At 39.3% G+C, this 25,532-nt stretch overlaps 1 protein-coding gene across 2 annotated transcripts in view; it reads right to left on the bottom strand.

The window, feature by feature from the left end:
• Positions 1-1,182: 1,182 nt before the first annotated feature.
• Positions 1,183-25,532, bottom strand: part of POU6F2 (POU class 6 homeobox 2) — a 758,703-nt gene continuing 734,353 nt past the window's right edge. The window contains exons 9-10 of one of the 2 annotated variants that reach the window (XM_073678261.1): positions 15,232-15,400; positions 1,183-7,329 (exon numbers count right to left, since the gene is read on the bottom strand). In XM_073678261.1, the coding sequence (XP_073534362.1) occupies positions 6,825-7,329; positions 15,232-15,400 (674 nt within the window). In that variant the 3' untranslated portion in view covers positions 1,183-6,824. The remainder of the gene's footprint in view (positions 7,330-15,231; positions 15,401-25,532) is intronic. The other variant, XM_073678262.1, reaches the window with a different exon arrangement.

Raw genomic sequence — 25,532 nt, 5'->3', positions numbered from 1 at the left:
TTGATAACAGAAATCTACATCCCGAAAGACTTTCTACGTTTTTCTTTTTCAGATACAGTTTTGATATTTAATTTGCACACAGATAGTTGCGTAAAGTTTAATCTGTCAAGTTTAACTTGCAGATATGCAAGAAGATTTTTTTTCTTTTTTTCTATGTGTATGATCTAATAAATTCTAGACTCTTTATTTTATTTTGACATTATTAAGCAGAGAACATTTCATTGACTTCTAACTGAATACTTTTGCAGAGGATATTGTTCATTGTGGAAGTAGTGTGAGAATCTGCGCCAAAACTTGCATAAGGGTTTTACATGTTATTGATGGGGTTTTGGTCATAGGTTTCACTCACTGTATTGCAATGGATGCCCTTATGTGATAGAAGGGCCCGACCACATTCTCTACACCCCATTTAGTTATGGATCTTGATTAGGCTTGGGATAGATACTATTTAAACACTAATTTTACACATTTTATTTTTACCCCAGGTTTTTTGGGATACAAGTTGTAAGTGAACCAGTGCCTATGATCGGGATGTGTGACATCAGAAAAATTCCTACTCAAGTCTTGATGTTGCTACAACTTACAATTGTGGTAGCCATCTTCATAAAGTCTACTCAGAACACCTGTTACTATTTTTTTCTGTTCAAGGTCTGTTCAGTGGAGCTGCTACTTTGGGTCTCAGCACACAAGTGGACATCAACAGATTATTTTTTTCAATGGACGAATCCAATAGATGAAAGTACAACTATACAATAAGAATTCTTCTGTATCCATTCAGTATACAGTGTCCAAAACACAGAGAACCAAGAGCATTAAACAAAAGAAATGTACAAAAGAAAAGTGCATTTTTCCCCTTTTTTTCTCTTTTTTTTTTTTTTTTTTTTTTTATAAAAGTGACATGGTCTTCATTTGCAATAAGTTAAAAGGGATAAGTGGCTACAAACAATTATGGTTTACATATTTACAGTAGTGTTGAGCGAGTATTTTCTATTATCCCTTTCGCCGAGTATGCTCGGGCCGAGCTCCGAGTATTTACAGCTGCTCGGTGATATGCTTGAATCACTCCCGTGTGCATGATTTGCAACTGTTTGACAGCTTTATTACATGGGAGGAATGTCTATTTCTTACACATTCCTCACATGTAATAAAGCTGTCAAACAGTTGCAAATCATGCTCACGGGAGTGATTCAAACATATCACCGAGCAGCTGTAAATACTCGGAGCTCAGCCCGAGCATACTCGGACAGAACATACTCGATCAACCCTAATTTACAGTAAATCTTTCCCATTGAGTTATTTATACTTGTCAGGCCTGCAAAAATTACTGAAATGAATATCGGAAGCATTACATCACATTTCAAGAATACAAAAACATAATATAAAATTATAAAACAGTAAAAAATGTTACAGTGTGTCAAGAGCTGATTCAGGGGTTCAATGCAGAAGGGACTGACTGATTTTGGAGTTTTGCACTTGGCACAGATTTTGTGGATATTTACACTCACTTTATAAGCTGTGTTAGAAGAAAAAACGTGCATGTGTCTCCAGTGCTGGAGACAGATCAGTATATACACACATACCATATCATTTTGGTTTTCTGCTGCTTTAACAGTCTTACTCCAGACTGCCGTATAATAAAGGATTAAATCATTTTCAGATTTTTATGACTGATATAAAAAAACATAGGTGTTCTACTTCTAAAAGATTTTTCCTTTGGTGTGTACATTTGTGAGGTAAACATAATTGTGCATTGTTACCTACCATAAACATTTGTGGCCAATTTGCTGAAAATCACATAGATTTAAACACTAGGTTTTATTTATTTTTTGTTTATATGCAGAAACTATTTTGTGTAGAATGCATGTTGGTCCCCTACTTTTAGCAACTAGCACTGAAATACAGATACACCCTTACTTACTTACCTTTCCTTTTAGCATAGTTTTCCCAAGATAAGTGGTGCGAAATGACCAGTTTTGGAAAAAAAATATTTTGCTATACTCTGTCAGGAGATGTCTATGCTTTATGTGTCAATATGTAGCTACTTAGTTGTTGTGATGTGAATTGCAGCCTGTCAATATTTTGACTTTGTACGGTGAAAAATTGGAGTCATTAACGAAATTTGCAGAAAGGTAAGGGTGGATAAATCTGTAGATGAACACTAGCATTACTCAGTGTTTGTAAGTTGTTGTATTTGCAGTAAATATTTGGACACGCAACACAGTAGAGACAATAGCTGTATAGATTGTTGACACACACTTGTCCATAAATCCTATATTATGAGAATTGTTAGCTTCACCCCTCAGCATATTTTGCTTAATTGGCAAATCAAAATTCATTCCCATTTCTTATCCTTCACATTTGTAGATTGTAATATAGTCCAGAACTGCATTCACACTTTTCTTTGCTCAAATGCTGAAATCTCCCAGCATTCCTTGTTGGTTCAAAGAATGAACACACAGCTCAGTCTGGGAATTTGTATTCTGAGAAGCATCATCACTGTACCAGGCATTGTACAATAACATAATTAGGAAAAACTAATTCTCCCACTGAATCAGAGGAGCTCAGCTAAGCAGTTAAGAGATGTATCTCACAAGAATCTGGTTAACAGTTTCCAATGATGACCAGCAGAATTCTGAATGCAGCTCTGAAATGTAATTCCAGTTGCAACCTAGAATTAGTAATGTATTGTTTTTACAAAGCTACCAAATTACTTGTAAATTAATCCTGTATAAAAATTTAAGATGGGAGAATTTCTCAAAATTATTTTAGGGCAGATTCTCTCTAATCAGTTAACATATTCAATTGGATCCAAATACAATTTGGTTGAATCAAAAGTGCTCGCTAAGGACCCCAAAGCATGATAAACAGAGAGGAGCGAAGGGGTTAAAAAAATAATAATAAATAAATAAAATATATCATATTCACATACCTGGCCTCCATAGAGGACCAGGGAAGCTACGGTGGTGTAGAGAGTCACAGATGAATGTAATATTTTTGGGATTTTAACCCCTTTCCAGCTTTCAAAAGAATCCAACAAAATGGCAGCTGGCTAGATGCCATTTTGCTGGATTCATACGAATCAATTCTCTCATCATAAAATGAGAAATGATATTCAAATGAGAATATACAATCGAAAGTATGAATCCATTTGATTAATATTAAAGGGTAACTGTACTTTCAAGTAACTTTTCAGAAAAACCTGTCTTCTTTGTGTGCATGAAGAATATATCTGGTAAATATACACATTGTATCCTGCATGTTCACCAGTGCAGGTTTTATCTCTTAATTTGCAATTTACTCTTCATTCCTTAGTTAGCATACAGAAAAAGCAACAGCAGCAGGATTGTGGAGGAGATTAAGCAGCAGTACTCAGCTGTGTGGATGGGAAGCAGCTATGGGTACGGTAAAGACTTGTTAGAAAGCTCAGAACAATATTTTTGGGTCTCCTTCCGCCTGCTCACTGTTTTCCTCCCTCATCCTCTCTCCCACTGTTCTAGCAAGAAAAGCATGAAATGTGGTTTAGTATCTGTGTTTCTTTGAAACTTTTTGCTTTAACAGAATGGGGCAGAAGTGAGAAAAACTCTGAGTTCATCTCAGTGTATTACACAGCACTGTAAATAAAGTGTAATTATTTCAACTAATTGTGACTATTTTGTGACTTGTATTCTGCATTTTTACCAGTTTTCCACCCTGCAAAGCTCTTTCTTTTAATTTGCAAGTTACTCTGAGCTGTTAAGAGGAGGTCAGCTGTTATCATATTTACTATATATATCAGAGCACATTTTTTAGCTTGAACACAAAAAGTAGCAGCAGAGTTATGAAGGAAATTATAGTGTGATTTGCATAGGTGTGAATCTAATGCTGGGGGGAGGTAAAAGATTTGTTATAAAGCTCAGCAAGATCTTCTGCGTCTCCCTCTGCCTATTTTCTCATGCTGCTCCTCACTTCTTCCTCCCCCTCTCATCTTCTTTGAGTATAATCAGAAGTGTAACCTAACATCTCTCTTTGCTGGCAGTCTAACTTGTGTTAAGCAAGACAAAGTGGGAAGAAAAGTTTCTAAAAGCCCCAATAATATGAAATAATGGTGGGACAGCGAACGACCATTCGTCAGTCGGGTTAGTCTGCAGGAAAAAAAAGCATTTCAAACTACATTGGTCTTGTTTTATTTTTGTTCGATGATACAGCTGGTGCTTATAATTATCCAATTATATGTTAGGTCAATCATTCGCTTCGCCGAGTCATGATGATTGGTCATTTTGAGCAAAACCAGCCATCTTGGGCCAGTTTTTAACAGATGTGCATGGGGACTTTTAGATTCATTTGTCCTTTTGATTTATGAAAAGTTTGTTGAAAATACAGTTTCCATATAAGCATGTCTTATCAAAAAATCAAAAAATTATAGCTAAGTTTAAAGAAAGCCGCAGGATGATATTACATTCTGAGCTTTTTGTTTGTGCACTTTCTTACAATTTTCAATGCTCGATTTTTGTACTATGGAGAATCAATCCTTCCTTTCTTTAATGCTACTTTTAAAATTCTTTGCAGGCCACATCAACCACTGAGGTTTTCGACCTTTACACTGAGTACATAGATGTGGCAATTCTGTATACTATGCATTCTATTTGTGTAGTGCGCCATTCATTTACAGTAGCTCTAATCTGAGTGGCCACAATACACAAATAGCATAGCACGTACATTTGATGTAACTAATATTGGCTTAGCAAATGCAACATCTGTATTTTAGTCTGGTTGAAATGTAATTTATAGAGCCCAAACATAAGATCACATGTCTATTGACCTGTCAGCGGAATATTCGACCCGTAGCTAAAGGCATAAGTGTAAAGCCCCTTTAATGCTTATTACATTCAAACCGTGCTTGTAGTAATTTATTGGGACATTTTTGATAAATCTATCCTTGAAGTGGGGCGGGTGCTGCACTTTTTGCTCTCCTGTGCTCTCTCCCTTTTCCCTGCCAACTGTCGGCCTTCCTTTTTTGATTTGATAGGCATCCATTGATCTTGCCGCTTCATTAAGAGCTTGCTGCGCATATGCAACCCCTTCTGATGAATCGAACCCAGAAAAAGATGTTGTCTGAGCAGGGAAGACAGGTTACTGAGAGAAAAGTGACCTGTCCATCAAAGTCTGGAGGCCATCGGTGGGCGGCCAAAAGGCAGAGCACACGGCAGAGCTGGGAATGCACTGTCTGCCCTGCTGAACATGCGATTAAAACTTCAAAGATTAATTTCTCAAAAATTCCCCCACGAAATACTAAATTTAAGGTATGAATATAATAAGCATTAAAGGGGCTTTCCACTTATAGCTTTAGTTAGGAGTCAAATATTCTGCTGACGGGTCCTCTTTAAAGAAACACAATGACAGCAGTAGCATGAAAAGTGACATCCCATGCTAGTGACCGACAGAGAATCATGTTGTATGAACTTATATGACACAATATATGGTTGTACATGCAACGTCAAGGTGACAGTCACCAAAAGTTGTTGCTGGCAGCATGTTTTGGTAAGCGTGTTAAAATTCAGCAACAAACGATAGTAAATTAATTTAATGCTATTGTGACTTTGTGCGGCACCTTACCTGTCATGTGGCATATGCATTAGCACATTTAAATTGCACACGATACTTTATACAATGGTTTTAGTGTGACTTTATGATACAGCTGTCGGACATTGATTGTCTATGTGTGGCCCCAGCCTTATACACCACCTGCAGCTTTCTTTGAACTTCAATGTTAGAGGATCTACACTTTTAATGTTAGAGATGAGTATTATGGAGCAAAACTGCATATGTAAAGCTGTCTGCAAGCATCGGATCATGCACTGATTTCAGTCTACAAACACGTAAATCTCTTGTTTCTTTCAGGTCAGATTCACATTATAAAGGCATTAAACACCTGGACACATAAACCAAAAAACAGCTATTTATGCACATGTGAAAAACACCCTATTATTCCTTCAGTTTCCTATTTGGTTTGTTTTGTTGAGCTGCTTTTTAAGATTGTGAATATTTTTCTTTGGCTAAGAGACTTTGGAGAGAAATCAGAAAATGGCTGCAGAACCCAATTGTGGAAACTCTATTTCTTCTCCTGTCATTTTGGGATGGAAAAAATGTCCTTGCTGGACAAGGAAACTACACGCACCAAGAAAATAATAATTCATTGGCACTGTATGATACAAACCAAATAGAATTCATTCTTCTCATGTATAAACATGAAAAAGGCTGTTCGCAAAACTGCATTGCCTTAATGTAACACAGTTGAAAATCTAGTGAAAAAATAGTACATGACAAAATATACATAAAGTAACAGTTTTAAATAAAATGTAAATTGTTCTTATTTTTGTTTATCACACAATAGACAGTGAGATGTGAAACACAACCACATTATGCTCATTATAGAGAAGTCCAACAATCTAGGTTTGCAACACCATTTTTCTGGCTTTGGTTATCAGTGAAGATTTCGTAGTGAATGAGCACTTTAGAACCTGAAAGTCTACAATCGATCCTCCAGGTGGCAGGCTTGTTTTCTTTTTACATAGATAAAACATTATCCTGTTTTTCAAACACTGTTCGTATTGTCATATTATACACACAAAGTATTCAGTTATTTGGTATTTTTGTGACGTCCATAGAAAAAAAAAACTTTTTTTTTTTTCTGAACTACTATCACACACACTAAGTGTTGTGCAATGTTTTTGGAAAACTCATGAATACAGTTCATTAATAAATTGTTCTGTCCACCTGTGTTTTGTTCAGTTTTTTTACTTACAAGAATGATGAACAGGCATTTCACAGAGTTCAATCGCAAAGTTTTAGGAATTTTCTTCCATTGAGTCTGTTAAAGACTCCATAGGGACTCCTGTGCCTGGCTCATGCTGTTTTAAGCGCTTTATTGTGTTCTTGAGTGCCTGTCGCTTGTTGCAGAACCACACCCGGACAACTTCCCGGTCATAGTTCAGCTTCTCTGCTATTTCCGTCATTTCTTGTCCAGATGGGTGTGTGTTCTTCTCAAAATGGGCGTTCAAGATCTCTAGCGCCTGTGGAGTGAATGACGTGCGCCTCTTGCGTTTTTTTGAAGGCTCGCTGCCGATAAATTCTGTCAGGTTCTGCATACCTGCTCGGTGGCGGGCCTCAGCCTCAGCCATCCACCTCTCAAGGACTGGCTTTATCTTCTGGGCACTTTTAGGGGTGATGTCCAGCTTTTCAAACCTGGCAGGATACAAAAGGCCAGGGTTCAGTTTGGCTGTCAGACTGCTAGCTATAGTGTTCTCTTGGGCTTCCTGTGGTAGGAAAAAGTGGCTTCTCAGGATGGTGTGTCTGAGGGGAAAATTGAAAAAGAAGAGTCTTACACTGATGCTCTGCCAGGGTGGGACTTCCTGCCTGCCTAACCAATGGACTGGCAGAGGTAATTAATAAGGACATTATGTTCTATGATAAAACAATTCTAATCACAGACATACATCATATAAAATATCCATTATTAAAGAAAGAAAAATGTATAACTTATTAAATCAAAAAACAAAAATAAAGTGTACAGGATCAGCAAGAAGCACAGCTTCAGTATTTTGAATAAACTTCAGTTCTGTTTGTGCCACTTTTTAAATATTTTTTTGTGTAAAGTAGGTAACAAAAATGATGAGCAACTGATTTTAGTAATGATTTTATAGTATAGATAAGCAACTACATTTCCTGCATAGCCCATTTCAAGCATGTACATGTATAATGGATGACTATGAATTCTAGGTTGGTAAGTGTTGGTAACTCTATAATAAAGGTGCTTTTGCTGTTTGTACTGAATCTGATGCCCCTGTGGTATCATACTTTTCTCTTGGGTGAAATAGTCCTGGTCATGTTAAAAGAGTTCTCCATCTTTGGGGACATATTTTTTATTTAAATGCATGAATTTCGGACTAAAAATATTTTTACAATTGGGTGTCAATAAAAAATGTTTAACCATTTGACTATTGCAGGCTCTTTGTTTCCCTGCACATTCAACTTTTATGTAGTCTATGATCATAAATCAGTTGAGAGGAGCTAAAGGAAAGACAGATAAAAGATAAAAGAAACGGGCTGACTGACAGATTCTCAGTTAACTCATTCTGCAACCAGGAATAGACTCTACAAACCAGTGAAGATAGATAGCAAATGGTGCAAAATGTTTAATGAAACTCAAATGCAAAAATGATATTTAGCCTCTATTACATACATTTAAGTAAAAAACAAAAATGTCCCGAATGGTGGGCAACACCTTGAGCCACACTGAGTATTAAACAGAGCAGGAAAACACTTATTATACATATAACGTAGTGATATTGCGTTTTACCTTGTATTAACCCTAATGATATCTCTGCTGCCACAAGTGACCATTAACATCTGGAGATAGGTGACTATTTCCAGGGGGCCTAAGAGCCACCTGTGACAATGGTAATTTTGTGCTTATTTTATATTGGGTTCAGGACACAAATGAAAGTTAATTCAGCGATGAACTGGTTGTATGATTTCAGCCAGGCATATTTGACTCTGAGACCCTGCGGAGTTTCAGCAAAGAAAAACATACTTTAAAAGTCGTTGGGGACCGAGCCTCGCTGAAGACTGGTCGGACAGGTTGGTCCCCAGCGGGTTCTCCATGCCTGTTTCCCTAGATTGACAGGAATTCTTCCTACATCCATAAGAGCACTTTTAGCCAGACCTCCCTCTACAGTAGATGAGTGTAGCTGATTCTTACTGCTTCCTACCATTTCTGGGTTGATGGCACTGCTGAACATCTTCCATTTTTCAATGGAAATAAACATGTCTTTCATCTGCTGCACTAAGTTTCTTTTGCAGATCACTATGTCTACAGTCCTAAGCATTGCCCATTTCATTTTTTGATGCTTCTACAAAAAAAATAGAACAGCACATGAAACCCATATGCTTTGAAATCTTTGCCTGGGAGAGGCCTTGCTGATACAGTGTAACTACCATATGTTTTGCTGCCAGGTGGTATGACCTGTGACATGAAAATGTTTCCCCAACCTTACTTTATAGTAGAGTTGGGCTGTTCCTACCCAAGTTTTAAGCCTCCTACACAACTGTGTTTGTTTCAGTTAATGACTGTGTTTCAACCAACATCAAAATGATGATCATTATCACCTGTTTGGTATAATTGGATACTCATACACCTGACTACTTTCCTCCAAAATCCCTGACGTTGTTCAAGTGTACCTATACAAAATTATGATGCTTTGAAGGCAAAGGGTGATCACACCAAATATTATTTATTAATATGGACTTAGATTTCTCTTTTGTGCATTCACTTCGCATTTTGTTAATTGATAAATAAACTATTAACACTTCAGTTTTAAAGCATTCTTACTGTGGAACATTTTTACCACACCTGCCTCAACATTTTGCACAGTACTCTGTATAATTATCCAAAATATAAAATATATAATATATAAAATAATAATATATAAAACTAGCTTGTCTCTTCCCTTGCCTGCTATATGTGATACAAAAATTAAGAAGTACCTATAGCAACCTAAACTCTAAAATGGGCTCACTATTATTTCGGACTACAAAACATCATAACAACAAAAGTCAGATTTGAAGTTTTATGATCATTTTGCCTATGTTTCTTTTTAGTTACATATACCAAAAAAGTTAATAAAAACTGGATTTTATTTTAAAAAAGTAGTAAAATATAAATAAACTATAAATATAGTAAGAAAAATAAGTATTTGATACACTGACGATTTTGCAAGCTTTCCCACCTACCAAGAATGGAGAGGTCTGTAATTTTTATTGTAGGTACACTTCAACTTAAAAAGACAGAATCTAAAAAAATCCAGAAAATCACACTGTATGATTTTTAAATTATTAAATTGCATTTTATTGCATGAAATAAATATTTGATCACCTATCAACCAACAAGAATTCTGGCTCTAACAGACCTGTTAGAATTTCTCTAAGAAGCCCTCCTACGCTGCACTCATTACCTGTATTAATTGCACCTGTTTGAACTTGTTACACTAGTCCACACACTCAATCAATCACACTCCAACCTCTCCACCATGGCCAAAGAGCTGTCTAAGGACAGCAGGGACAAAATTGTAGACTTGTGCAAGGCTGGGATGGGCTACAGGAAAATATGTAAGCAGCTTGTAGAGAAGGCAATAACTGTTGGCACAATTGTTAGAAAATGGAAGAAACACAAGATGACTGTCAGTCTACCTCAGTCTGGGGCTCCATGCAAGATCTCACCTCGTGGGGTAAGGATGATTCTGAGAAAGGTCAGGAATCAGCCCAGAATTACACAGGAGGACCTGATCAATAACCTGAAGAGAGCTGAGATGACAGTCTGAAACATTACTGTTAGTAACACACTACGCCGTCATGGATTAAAATCCTGCAGGGCATGCAAGGTCTCCCTGCTCGCGCCAGCACATGTCCAGGCCTGTTTGAAGTTCGCCAATGACCATCTGGATGATCCAGAGGAGGCATGGGAGTAGGTCATGTGGTCAGATGAGACCAAAATATAACTTTTTGGTATCAACTTCACTCGTCATGTTTGGAGGAAGAAGACAGATAAGAACAACCCCAAGAACACCGTCCCAACTGTGAGGCATGGTAGGAAAAACATCACACTTTGGGGGTGCTTTTCTGCAAAGGGGACAGGATGACTGAACCGTATTGAAGGGAGGATGGATGGGGTCAACTATTGTGAGATTTTAGCCAACAACCTCCTTCCCTCAGTAAGAGGATTGATGATGGGTCGTGGCTGGGTCTTCCAGCATGACAATGACCCAAAACACACAGCCAGGACAACTAAGGAATGGCTCCGTAAGAAGCATTCAAGGTCCTGGAGTGACCCAGTCAGTCTCCAGACCTGAACCCAATAGAAAATTTTTGGAGGGAGCTGAAACTCAATGTTGCTCAGTGACAGCACTGACACCTGAAAGATCTGGAGAAGATCTGTATGGAGGAGGGGGCCAAAATCCCTGCTGCAGTGTGTGCAAACTTGGTCAAGAACTGCAGGAAACGTCTGATCTCTGTAATTTCTGTACCAAATTTTAAGTTCTGCTTTTCTATTGTATCAAATACTTATTTCATGCAATAAAATGCAAATTAATTATGTAAAAATCATACAATGTGATTTTCTGGTTTTTATTTTTAGATTCTGACTTTCAGTTGAAGTGTACCTATGATAAAAATTACAGACCTCTCCATTCTTTGTAGGTGGGAAAACTTGCTAAATCGGCAGTGTATCAAATAATTATTTTCCCCACCGTACTTCATATCACATTATCCGTAATGATCCAAACTATAAAATGACAATGCTATTTATCTCACCCAGTTAATGCCATAAAAAATACATATATTGCTATTTTTATGGCATATTGTCTCACAAAAGTGTGAAAATTGTCTTGGCAACCAGAGGTGTAAAATTTATGAGTCACATGACTAATGCTGCTCTCTTTTTTTATTTCTGGGAATGAAATATAGCATCCTATAGTATTACTTGTGTCGCAAAATCCCTTCTTTATCAGCAGGAGATTATCACTAGAGGACTAGTTTACCTGCTGCCAAGTAGTCCAACATATTCATTAGCTCTGTATAACCCCACCCCCAACACTGATTGTCAGATTTCTGCCTATACACAGTTGATACAGAAAGCTGCCAATCAGTGATGTGGGTGGGGTTATACAGAGCCCAGCATTCAAAGAACTGGTATATCTACAGCAGACAAAGCACTGATTTTATCAAAACTGTTGCAAGCAGCCCAGTAAGTGATACATAACTGGAATAAGGTTCTCTGCCTCTACATTATGCTGCTGTCAGCTGGGGTAGCAAAATCCTGGTGACAGATTCCTTTTAAGAGGAATCTGTTATGACAAATTGACTGGTCAAACCAAGCATAGGAACTCAACAAGTGACCAAGCAGTTCAGTGCATCTTCTCTCCTCCTTGTTTTGCATCCTTCTCTTCACTCCCCTCTTCCTTGATTGACAGCCATGGGTTTTCATTATCCCGAAGACGGCAGAAATAGTGGAAAACAAGCAGATGGGCGATGCATTTAACTGCTTGACCATGTCATGGGTGCACCAAGTGTCTGTGTCTGGTTTGAACAGTCTTTTTTTTATAAAATACTCCTTTTAATCAGGTTATAATAGTCTCTGGTTACTAGTACTGGTCACTGGAGGATGGATACTCAGTCATATTTATTATTTGAACGATGTGCCTCTCTGTAGTGATAATTTTCTTTCATGTAGTTGGTTATAGTCACACTGTAATTTTGCAGATGTACCTTTTGTACTACACAAATACAAAGTAGCATGCCACGCTACCACTGTAGTATGCTGCATGGTTGGGGTTTGCTAAATCTATAAAGCTATTTTACAATTAGTAAAGTACATTGATTGTGGAAATACAATATGTAGAGAGAGAAACCTGTATGTTACTTTAATTGGAAGTATTTATACATATTTATATTATATTTCTATATAATAATACACTGCTGGTTTATGGATTTGAGAGCACCTGCATGTTCAATATAAATAATATTAATAGTAAATTAACACATTTTTATGTTTTATTCAAAGCTTTGTTCCATGAAATGGAGAAAATCCTAAATTGTTACTCAACAGAAAAGGAGGTGGTATTTAGATCATTGGTGTTTCTTATCTGTGTTGATTCTTCACTACATGAGATTTGGTATAACAATATACAAGTCATGAAACAAATTTCCCAGCAGTGATATCCTTGTATAGACTGAATAAAGGTTATTTTCTACAGGGAGGTATCTTATAAGAAAAAACAGTAGGGGATGCCATAGAAGTGAGAGGATCCTATGGAGCTTTTTGTATTTAACAACAATCAATGGGTTTTATGGAAAATCATTGAGCAAAATGTGAGCTGCAAGCTCACTACCCCATACTGATGTTATTTATAACCTTAGTCTTAAACTGCGGGAAAAGTACACTTCTGTTCTACAGGGAATACATTAAAAATATAAAGAGCGGATAAAGAGACAGAGCATTTCATGGATCACCAAGAACAAAATCCACTTAAATGAGCTCAGATTTGGTTGGCTTTTTTGTGACAAACTCCAAGGTCTCAGAAAACAATAGAAACCTCTTCGCAAAATATTTGCTGCCTTACTCATAAAGTTCATATTAAAGGGAATCTGTCAGTCCAAACTCACAGTATAAACTAAGTACATTGCCTTGTAGGAGACATAGCCCTTAGAATAAAATTGCTCTTTAAGTGTTCTAATCGCTTCCTCAGTTCTAAAGACATTGAAGTTTAATCAAATATGCTAATTTGGCTGCTCAGTGCACCCTCGGTGTGGCCAAGAGGCTAAGCGCAACAATTTTGCCCACTGGTTTTATATGCCCTGGCCTTCCTCAATGATAAATGACAGAGCTGGCTTGTGGAGGAATCATTGCCTGCAGAGAAAGCTCAAGCAAGCCGGTAGTGTCAATCACAAGTGAGGAAGGCAGGACCATGCAAAACTAGTGGTCAGAACAGTGTGCTGAGCCTCTTGGCTACTCCAAGCGTGCACCAAATATCCCAATTAGCACATCAAATTAAACTTTAGTCACTGCAAAACAGAGGCAGTAATGAGATCACTAGAGGAGTATGTTGCATTCTGCTATATGCTTAGCTTATTCGATTCAGCTAATGACGCAATGGTTGTGCAATCTGTGAATTGTGCATGAGTATTAAGGTATATTTGCAAATATACTAAAATGAGCACCCTCTATCATTTTAGTGATTTGCAGAGGTTTCTGCACCTGGACCCTTATTTTCAAGTCACCTTGTGACAGGTGACATATCAGAGAAATGAGAAATGTGCACAATAACGCACATGAGAACCATCACTCATGTCACATACCATCATATATAATTCTGTATCGCTATATAGGTACTTAGTCAACAAAACATTAAAGGGGCTTTCTTGGGTTAACAAAATTATAGGTGTTGAACAAAGAGGAAAAATTGTTTTCAAGTATAGATGCTTTTAATTTACCCAAAAGGGGCACACATACCTTTTAATATTCCAAATGGATCCAGTTCGGACACCTTTGGCAGTCTGGTCCGGCTATGGAACCAATGTGTGACCCATTCAGGTGTCAACAAGACCACTGAAACCTGTGATTCACTGTAACAGTCAGGTGTCTAAAAGAGTACGTTATCAAGGGAACATCTTATCGCGCATGCTACTAGTCACCTGACTGCTGCAGCCAATCACAGGCTTCAGTGGTCCTGTTGAAGGACAGTGCAGACATTGCACCTAGAGTCCTCCAGTGTTTCCAGCACCTGATTCACAAAGGGTAATGGGTAATGAAAGGTGAGTATGCCTCAATTTGTTAATTTGAAAATATTGATGGGGAAAAAAATTAGAGCTTTGGACACCCCTTTAAATTGGTAAAATATTTTAAAGATTCTACTAAGAGCTACTTGTTTTTTTTTACACTTTATTGAGTTCTTTGTGTGTATATTTATTCTTGCTGTTCGGTTTCAATACTACCTTAGGTTTTTATGGACCTTTAGTGAGAATCAGTTAATCGTTAAAAGTTAAAATCACCGTAGTTGTTAAAGAGAACTGCATAAAATATACTTGCTTAATAAATTGTGGTTGATGAGGCTTTATTCTTTCATGTAAATAATAAATATTTATTTTCTAAAAAAATAAGTTATCTATGTAACCTTTTAAGTCATTCCATTTAAAGAAGTTTTGGGACTTCTTGAAACAGAGCCACTCTTGGTCATAGACTTTGTCTGATATTGTATCTCAGCACCATTTAAGTAACCAAGTGACACTGCCTATGGACAGGAGTAGCGCCATTATACTAAGTGCTGGAAGACAACCAACCACATGTGTATGTCTATTTACATCAATGAAATCACAGTAATATTCTGAATGATTTGTCAAAAAAGCCAGTGATCAGATATTGAAACAATAGAAAAACTCTGGACCTTAGTTTAAGAATATATTTAGCATATAATTTGGGATATTTTGACGGAGTTGTGTAGTAGCCATTCCACATTTGCAGAAAATATAAAAACAACCTTCAAAATATAAAAGATTTTTTATGAGTTTATGTTTGCATTAAAATGTGTTATAAAGTTTCCGAATAAAAAAAGTAACTAAATATATTTTGTGCAAATACTGGAGGTAATCATGCAGTAGTAGCTGATATTCTTTACATACTGCCCATGCACACTGTGTCCTTACCTGCAGATAGCTGACTGGCTATAGGCTGGACCTTCTGTGGCGCTTAAAGCTTGGCCCACCTGCGTTTGAGTCAAACCAAGTGAAAGACGTCTAATTTTAAAAGCTTTAGCAAACTCTCTGATTTCTTCCAGATTTACCCCATCGACTTCTCCACTGGCAGTTTGTGGATCTGTTAAAGAAGGGGTAACAAGACGCACAAATTTATTTTGTTTGCTTATATAGCACCAACATTTTCCATAGCATTTTACATACATTGTCTCCCTTGAGCCTCACAATCTATCAGTATGTCTTTTATAGCATGGGAGAAAAATCATAAAATCTTCAAGTTGATGTTTCCATTGATCAGATTTGAACCCATGACCCCAGTTCTGCAAGGCAACCGTGCTAACCACTGAGCAACAGAAATGTTATATCCATGCATACAGTTTCGCCTATTTTTTTTACCAAGGTAATGCTTCAGCAATCACTAAGTGCAACAGATTGATTAGCATCATAATTAAAGGGTACCTGTTCTAAAAAACTAGTATTGTCCTGCAGCCTTAGTGCTAATCTGTAGGTAAATAAAAGAATTATTGCTGCAGGGAGAAAATAAAGTTATTTTCTCCCTGCAGCAGCTTGGTTCCAGTCGTGTGGGAGGCTGTGATCAGTCAGCGCTCTGTACACAATGGCCATGCTGTAATTACACCCATTGATCTTTGACATCTGAGCAGGATCCTATTCAAGGTGTAAGGGGAGCGATTACAACATGTTCATTATGTGCAGAGCACTGACTGATCACAGCCTCTCGCACCACCCACTTGACTGGAACCGTGTGGCTTAAGGGAGAATATAACTTTATATTCTCCCTGCAGCTGAACACCAGTTAGACAGCAGCCACATATGTTTTATATGGTATTTACCTGCAGATTAGCACTATGGCTATGGAGAATGTTGTTTTTATGACAAAAAGATTAAAAGATTATTCACCTCTAAAATTAAAAAATTATTAAAAAAATGTAAGAGTAGAAATTAATTCATTCTCTTTAGTTCTTTAGTCATGTTGTTAGAAATTCAATTCAGTCATTTTTTGTTATATATGGTATAAAAGGAAGCAGAAGATCAGAGATCAGAAATGTATATCATGTTCATACTCTATGGAAGTACGGTAGAGGGCCATCGGACCATCTGCTTTTTCTGGAAACATCATAGCTAAAATTGTAGTAAATGATATATAAAAATACCCACAAATAGCTATATTAACATAAAAAAATAACGGCCTAAACTCGCAAGGATAAAATAACAAAGCAGTATACAGTAAGTATTAAAGCTGTGGGCAAAGATATACATTATTTCTATACGAGGTACAGTAGCTATCTCCTTTAAGAATTATTTTGGTTGTCCTTTAGTATTTTATGAGGTCAGAAGCAAAATGCCACAAAGTATTTTCCAAATGTATATTTTTTTCTGAAAAGCTTGTAGCCAAAGCAGCTTTTGCTTCTAAAAAGGGCACCTAATTGTAGACACATACTAGGTGAGGAAGATTCCTTTGGCGCCAGATAATGCAGTCAATTTAAGACTTATCAAGGGAAATGACATAGCTGCTGGAGACCAGAACTTTTTACTGAACCTTGAGTAAAGAAGGGTTTTGGACAAATAAAATCACCCTGAATCATAAAGGCAGAGACACGGATTGTGAAACTCAGCTGTATTCTCAATTTGATTTTTATCTTCATCGGTATAGAATGTCACAGTATCTTAACTTTATTGAAGTTAATAAAAGCCTAGAATATTTAGCTCTTGTGTTTAGAGCCATGGCCAGACATTGACAGGAAACGGACCCTGTGCAAGAAACCAAACGCAAACCATATAAAACTTGCTCAGAGATCAAATGATGCTCACAAACCACTTTTACATAGGACAATGCAGAAAATGCCACACACATGCCAGCTACAGACACTAACACACATACCACGATGCAGCAAGATATAGTCCTGCAGAAGAGTGTAATTCTACACCAAATATAACATGTTCAATGGATTTTGTTGTGGTGTTTTATCCAGTGACAGTTTGCTTCTGCACCCAGTAAACTAAGTGATACATCACTGGATTCGGGGTCTCTGTCATTAATTCATGCTACTGTCAGATTACATAGCAAAAATTTGCTGACAGATTCACTTCAATCCTTCTTCATTTGCCAGCAGCTGAAATTATTCATTCTGTGCCAGCTTCTCTGGTGTTTCTTACGAGGCTCCATCTCTTCCTCTGGGCCCCTTTGCAGAAGTAACGACTGAGCATACGGCATGTCCACTCCTGTCTACAGCCTATTGTTTTGTATGAGCACAACCATTATTATGCTATTTGATCTTATATTTTTTTTTTCCGAGTACACTTTGGCTCACTAGTGAGATTACACATTGCTTTTAATCTGTAAAAATTTACGGTGATACTGTAAGTCCCCTTAAAGTAGACGTGGCAAAGTAAAATACTTTATGGGTCATCGAATAATAGACAACAATCTGGTTATGTGACAGAGTGACTAGTGAAGTGTCATTCTGATTGGGCCAAATGTCAGAGTAATAGTAGAAAGTAAAATACGGTAGTAAGATAAAAGAAACAATAGGAATAGAAGAAATACTTATATGCAAACAAAAAAGGCCATTATTTCCACTGTAAATACTGGAAGTCTCAGCACTAGAGATGAGCGGTGTTCGACTAGAACTGTTCGCCAATCTCAAATTCGAGCTGTTTTGGGCGGTGTTCGAGTTGTTCGACGAACCCGAACGATTTGCAAAAAATTCGGCTGTTCGAGGTTATGTTCGATAACTGTTCGTGCACCAAAAGCGTGTCCTGCATGTCTGGCGCTATTTAGAGCACCAATCATGCAGGGATTGTCTGCCACTCACTGTAATGCCACAGCCATGGTGGTTGTGGCATTACAGTGATTGCCCAAATCGATGGGAACAGTGCTCACAGTGAAACATAAAAAAACGGCAATTCAGCAGCGGCATACACCGGTACCCGACAATTTAGAACAGAAAGAATAGAGAATCACACATAGATTAGATAGATAGAAACATGTCAGTCACACATATAAGAAGCACAGCGACAGTGTTGCTTACTGTACTTGCCATTTAGTGTAAAGGATTTATCAAAAAAAATAATAGTGTTTTCATGCACCGTCTCTTTAAAAAAGCCGGCTGGCAATTCAGCATCTGTACCCGACAATTTAGAATAGAAGGAATAGAGAATCACACATAGATTAGATAGATAGAAACATGTCAGCCACATATATACGAAGTACAGTGACAGTGTTGCTTACTGTACTTGTCTTTTAGTGTAAAGGATTTATTAAAAAATATAATAGTGTTTTCGTGCACCGTCTCTTTAAAAAAGCCGGCCGGCAATTCAGCATCTGTACCCGACAATTTATAACAGACAGAAGAGAGCTTCACACATAGATTAGATAGATAGAAACATGTCAGTCACATATATATGAAGTACTGTGACAGTGTTGCTTACTGTACTTGTCATTTACTGCAAAGGATTTATTAAAAAAAATAATAGTGTTTTCATGCACCGTCTCTTTAAAAAAGCCGGCCGGCAATTCAGCATCTGTACCCGACAATTTATAACAGACAGAATAGAGCTTCACACATAGATTAGATAGATAGAAACATGTCAGTCACATATATAATAAGTACAGTGACAGTGTTGGTTACTGTACTTGTCATTTAGTATTAAAATAAAGGATTTATTATTAAAAAAAATTGGCGTGGAGTTCCCCGTAATTTTAGTCTCTAGCGGAGGTTAAGCAGACAGCTGGGGCAGATGTTTGAAGCCTGGGAAGGGGGTAATACCCACGGAGCTTCCCAGACTACTAATATCAGCCCCCAGCTGAATACCTAGCCTTTACTAGCTATTAAAATGGGGGACCCCCCAAAAAAATGACGTGGGGTCCCCCCTAATTTAATAGCTAGCAAAGGCTAGGCAGACAGCTGGGGGCTGATATTAATAGCCCAGGAAGGGAACCATGAATATTGGCCCCCTCCCAGGCTAGAAACACCAGCCGTCAGCCGCCCCAGAAATGGCGCATCCATAGGATGCGCCAATTCTGGCACTTAGCCTCGCTCTTCCACGCTGCCCTGGTGCGGTGGCAGGGGGTAATAGGGTTGGGGTTGATGTCAGCTTATAATGCCAGCTGACATCAAGCCCAGGTTAGTAATGGAGAGGCGTCTATAAGACACCCCCATTACTAACCCCATAGTCAAAGTTAAAAGAAAACACAAACACCCAGAATAAAGTCCTTTAATTGAAATAAAGACACATTCCTTTATTGTTCTAAATCAAACCATACTTACCATCACGCCCATTCCAGCTGAAGCCAACGATCTCCTGCAATAAAAGAAAAATAATAAAGCAACCTCATCCTTACCTTTCCATGGTTCCCACGACAGCTTCAGCTCTGCTACATTGAGATGACAGGCTGGACCGCAGCAGAACGCTGCCATCCATCCTGTCATCCCGCAGACACTGAGAAGCGCAGGCATGCTTGTGCTCTGCAGTGTCTGGCTGTGACGGCATAAAGATGAGACGAGTTCATGTCCAATGAACTCGGCGCACCTCATGCACGTCACTGACAGCGTGGGAGAATTCTCCTGCACTCAGCACTTCAGCGTGAGAATTCTCCCACGCTGTCAGTGACGTGCATGAGGTCAGCTGAGTTCATTGGACATGAATGAGCTCACCTCATGCACGTCACTGACAGCGTGGGAGAATTCTCCTGCACTCAGCGCTTCAGCGTGAGAATTTTCCCACGCTGTCAGTGACGTGCATGAGGTGAGCTCATTCATGTCCAATGAACTCAGCTGACCTCATGTACGTCACTGACAGCGTGGGAGAATTTTCACGCTGAAGTGCTGAGTGCAGGAGAATTCTCCCACGCTGTCAGTGACGTGCATGAGGTGCGCCGAGTTCATTGGACATGAGCTTGTCTCATCTTTATGCCGTCACAGCGAGACACTGAGGAGCGCAAGCATGCCTGCGCTTCTGAGTGTCCGCGGGATGACAGGCTGGATGGCAGCGTTCTGCTGCGGTCCAGCCTGTCATCTCGATGTAGCAGAGCTGAAGCTGTCGTGGGAACCATGGAAAGGTAAGGATGAGGTTGCTTTATTATTTTACTTTTATTGCAGAAGACATTGGCTTCAGCTGGAATGGGCGTGACGGTAATTATGGTTTAATTTAGAACAATAAATAATTGTGTGTTTATTTCAATTAAAGGACTTTATTCTGGGTGTTGTGTTTTTTTAAATACTTTACTATAAATTCATGGTGGTCATGTCTAATATTGGCGTGACCCCATGAATTTCGGGCTTAGGGCCAGCTGATAATGCCAAGCTGGCCTTAACCCCTTTATTACCCAGTGAGCCACCGCACCAGGGCCCTGGATGAGTTGGGTACAGCGCCAGAAGATGGCGCTTCTATGAACGCGCCATTTTCCGGGGCGGCTGCGGACTGCAATATGCAGCGGGTGGGGTCCAGAAAGCTTGGGCCTCCCTGCGCTGCGGATTCCAGCCCCCAGCTGCCTAGTTGTACCTGGCTGGGCACAAAAATAGGGCGAAGCCCCACGTATTTTTTTTTTAAATTATTTCATGAAATTCATGGAATAATTATGAAAAAAAGGGCTTCCCTATATTGTTGTGTCCAACCAGGTACAAATAGGCAGCTGGTGGTTGGGGGCAGCCCGTCCCTGCCTGCTGTACCTGGCTGGACACAAATATAGTGCGAAGCCCCACGTCAATTTTTTTTTAATTATTTCATGAAATAATTTTTTTAAAAAAGGGCTTCCCTATATTGTTGTGTCTGGCCAGGTACAAATAGGCAGCTGGTGGTTGGGGGCAGCCCGTTCCTGCCTGCTGTACCTGGCTGGACACAAATATAGTGCGAAGCCCCACGTCAATTTTTTTTAAATTATTTCAGGAAATTCATGAAATAATGAAAAAAAAATTGATGTGGGGCTTCGCCCTATATTTGTGTCCAGCCAGGTACAGCAGGCAGGAACGGGCTGCTCCCAACCACCAGCTGCCTATTTGTACCTAGCCGGACACAACAATATAGGGAAGCCCTTTTTTTCTTAATTATTCCATGAATTTCATGAATTTAAAAAAAAAATACGTGGAGCTTCGCCCTATTTTTGTGTCCAGCCAGGTACAACTAGGCAGCTGGGGGCTGGAATCTGCAGCGCAGGGAGGCCCAAGCTTTCTGGGCCCCACCCGCTGCAAATTGCAGTCCGCAGCCGCCCCGGAAAATGGCGCGTTCATAGAAGCGCCATCTTCTGGCGCTGTACCCAACTCATCCAGGGCCCTGGTGCGGTGGCTCACTGGGTAATAAAGGGGTTAAGGCCAGCTTGGCATTATCAGCTGGCCCTAAGCCCGAAATTCATGGGGTCACGCCAATATTAGACATGACCACCATGAATTTCTAGTAAAGTATTTAAAAAAAACACAAACACCCAGAAAAAAGTCCTTTAATTGAAATAAACACACAATTCTTTATTGTTCTAAATTAAACCATAATTACCGCCACGCCCATTCCAGCTGAAGCCAATGATCTCCTGCAATAAAAGTAAAATAATAAAGCAACATCATCCTTACCTTTCCATGGCTCCCACGACAGCTTCAGCTCTGCTACATCGAGATGACAGGCTGGACCGCAGCAGAACGCTGCCATCCAACCTGTCATCCCGCAGACACTGAGAAGCGCAGGCATGCTTGCGCTACTCAGTGTCTGGCTGTGACGGCATCCAGATGAGCCGAGGTCATGTCCAATGAACTCGGCTCACCTCATGCACGTCACTGACAGCGTGGGAAAATTCTCACGCTGAAGCGCTGAGTGCAGGAGAATTTTCCCACGCTGTCAGTGACGTACATGAGGTGAGCCGAGTTCATTGTCAGCTCATCTGGATGCCGTCACAGTCAGACACTGAGGAGCGCAAGCATGCCTGCGCTTCTCAGTGTGTGCGGCATGGCAAGCTGGATGGCAGCGTTCTGCTGCGGTCCAGCCTGTCATCTCGATGTAGCAGAGCTGGAGCTGTCCTGGGAACCATGGAAAGGTAAGGATGAGGTTGCTTTATTATTTTTCTTTTATTGCAGGAGATCGTTGGCTTCAGCTGGAATGGGCGTGATGGTAAGTATGGTTTAATTTAGAACAATAAAGAATTGTGTCTTTATTTCAATTAAAGGACTTTATTCTGGGTGTTTGTGTTTTTTTTTTAACTTTGACTATGGGGTTAGTAATGGGGGTGTCTTATAGACGCCTCTCCATTACTAACCTGGGCTTGATGTCAGCTGGCATTATAAGCTGACATCAACCCCAACCCTATTACCCCCTGCCACCGCACCAGGGCAGCGTGGAAGAGCGAGGCTAAGTGCCAGAATTGGCGCATCCTATGGATGCGCCATTTCTGGGGCGGCTGAGGGCTGGTGTTTCTAGCCTGGGAGGGGGCCAATATTCATGGCTCCCTTCCTGGGCTATTAATATCAGCCCCCAGCTGTCTGCCTAGCCTTTGCTAGCTATTAAATTAGGGGGGACCCCACGTCATTTTTTTGGGGGGGTCCTCCATTTTAATAGCTAGTAAAGGCTAGGTATTCAGCTGGGGGCTGATATTAGTAGCCTGGGAAGCTCCGTGGGTATTACCCCCTTCCCAGGCTTCAAACATCTGCCCCAGCTGTCTGCTTAACCTCCGCTAGAGACTAAAATTACGGGGAACCCCACGCCAATTTTTTTTAATAATAAATCCTTTATTTTAATACTAAATGACAAGTACAGTAACCAACACTGTCACTGTACTTATTATATATGTGACTGACATGTTTCTATCTATCTAATCTATGTGTGAAGCTCTATTCTGTCTGTTATAAATTGTCGGGTACAGATGCTGAATTGCCGGCCGGCTTTTTTAAAGAGACGGTGCATGAAAACACTATTATTTTTTTTAATAAATCCTTTGCAGTAAATGACAAGTACAGTAAGCAACACTGTCACAGTACTTCATATATATGTGACTGACATATTTCTATCTATCTAATCTATGTGTGAAGCTCTATTCTGTCTGTTATAAATTGTCGGGTACCGCTGCTGAATTGCCGGCCGGCTTTTTTAAAGAGACGGTGCACGAAAACACTATTATATTTTTTAATAAATCCTTTACACTAAATGACAAGTACAGTAAGCAACACTGTCACTGTACTTCGTATATATGTGGCTGACATGTTTCTATCTATCTAATCTATGTGTGATTCTCTATTCCTTCTATTCTAAATTGTCGGGTACAGATGCTGAATTGCCAGCCGGCTTTTTTAAAGAGACGGTGCATGAAAACACTATTATTTTTTTAAATAAATTCTTTGCAGTAAATGACAAGTACAGTAAGCAACACTGTCACAGTACTTCATATACAGTACAGACCAAAAGTTTGGACACACCTTCTCATATAAAGATTTTTCTGTATTTTCATAACTTTGAAAATTGTACATTCGCACTGAAGTCATCAAAACTATGAATTAACACATGTGGAATTATATACTTAACAAAATAGTGTGAAACAACTGAAAATATGTCTTATATTCTAGGTTCTTCAAAGTAGCCACCTTTTGCTTTGATGACTGCTTTGCACACCCTTGGCATTCTCTTGATGAGCTTCAAGAGGTAGTCACCGGAAATGGTATTCCAACAATCTTGAAGTAGTTCCCTGAGATGCTTAGCACTTCTTGGCCCTTTAGCCTTCACTCTGCGGTCCAGCTCACCCCAAACCATCTCGATTGGGTTCAGGTCTGGTGACTGTGGAGGCCAGGTCATCTGCCGTAGCACCCCATCACTCTCCTTCTTGGTCAAATAGCCCTTACACAGCCTGGAGGAGTGTTTGCGGTCATTGTCCTGTTGAAAAATAAATGATGGTCCAACTAAACACAAACCGGATGGAATAGCATGCCGCTGCAAGATGCTGTGGTAGCCATGCTGGTTCAGTATGCCTTCAATTTTGAATAAATCCCCAACAGTGTCACCAGCAAAGCACCTGCACATCGTCACACCTCCTCCTCCATGCTTCACGGTGGGAATCAGGCATGTAGAGTCCATCCGTTCACCTTTTCTGCGTCGCACAAAGACATGGTGGTTGGAACCAAAGATCTCAAATTTGGACTCATCAGACCAAAGCACAGATTTTCACTGGTCTAATGTCCATTCGTTGTGTTGTTTAGCCCAAACGAGTCTCTTCTGCTTGTTGTCTGTCCTTAGCAGTGGTTTCCTAGCAGCTATTTTACCATGAAGGCCTGCTGCACAAAGTCTCCTCTTAACAGTTGTTGTAGAGATGTGTCTGCTGCTAGAACTCTGTGTGGCATTGACCTGGTCTCTAATCTGACCTGCTGTTAACCTGCGATTTCTGAGGCTGGTGACTCGGATAAACTTATCCTCAGAAGCCGAGGTGACTCTTGGTCTTCCTTTCCTTTGGCGGTCCTCATGTGAGCCAGTTTCTTTGTAGCGCTTGATGGTTTTTGCAACTGCACTTGGGGACACTTTCAAAGTTTGCCCAATTTTTCGGACTGACTGACCTTCATTTCTTAAAGTAATGATGGCCACTCATTTTTCTTTACTTAGCTGCTTTTTTCTTGCCATAATACAAATTCTAACAGTCTATTCAGTAGGACTATCAGCTGTGTATCCACCTGATTTCTGCACAATACAAGTGATGGTCCCAACCCTATTTATAAGGCAAGAAATCCCACTTATTAAACCCGACAGGGCACACCTGTGAAGTGAAAACCATTTCCGGTGACTACCTCTTGAAGCTCATCAAGAGAATGACAAGAGTGTGCAAAGCAGTCATCAAAGCAAAAGGTGGCTACTTTGAAGAACCAAGAATATAAGACATATTTTCAGTTGTTTCACACTTTTTTGTTAAGTATATAATTCCACATGTGTTAATTCATAGTTTTGATGCCTTCAGTGTGAATGTACAATTTTCAAAGTCATGAAAATACAGAAAAATCTTTAAATGAGAAGGTGTGTCCAAACTTTTGGTCTGTACTGTATATGTGACTGACATGTTTCTATCTATCTAATCTATATGTGAAGCTCTATTCTGTCTGTTATAAATTGTCGGGTACCGCTGCTGAATTGCCGGCCGGCTTTTTTAAAGAGACGGTGCACGAAAACACTATTATATTTTTTAATAAATCCTTTACACTAAATGACAAGTACAGTAAGCAACACTGTCACTGTACTTCATATATATGTGACTGACATGTTTCTATCTATCTAATCTATGT

The sequence above is a fragment of the Phyllobates terribilis genome, unplaced genomic scaffold (assembly GCF_046119375.1).
Source record: "Phyllobates terribilis strain yellow unplaced genomic scaffold, ASM4611937v1 Scaffold_4__5_contigs__length_816908805, whole genome shotgun sequence".
NCBI classification, from domain to species: domain Eukaryota; kingdom Metazoa; phylum Chordata; class Amphibia; order Anura; family Dendrobatidae; genus Phyllobates; species Phyllobates terribilis.
Note: the sequence above shows the minus strand (reverse complement) of the source record. Positions and strands in the feature narration are given on the sequence as shown.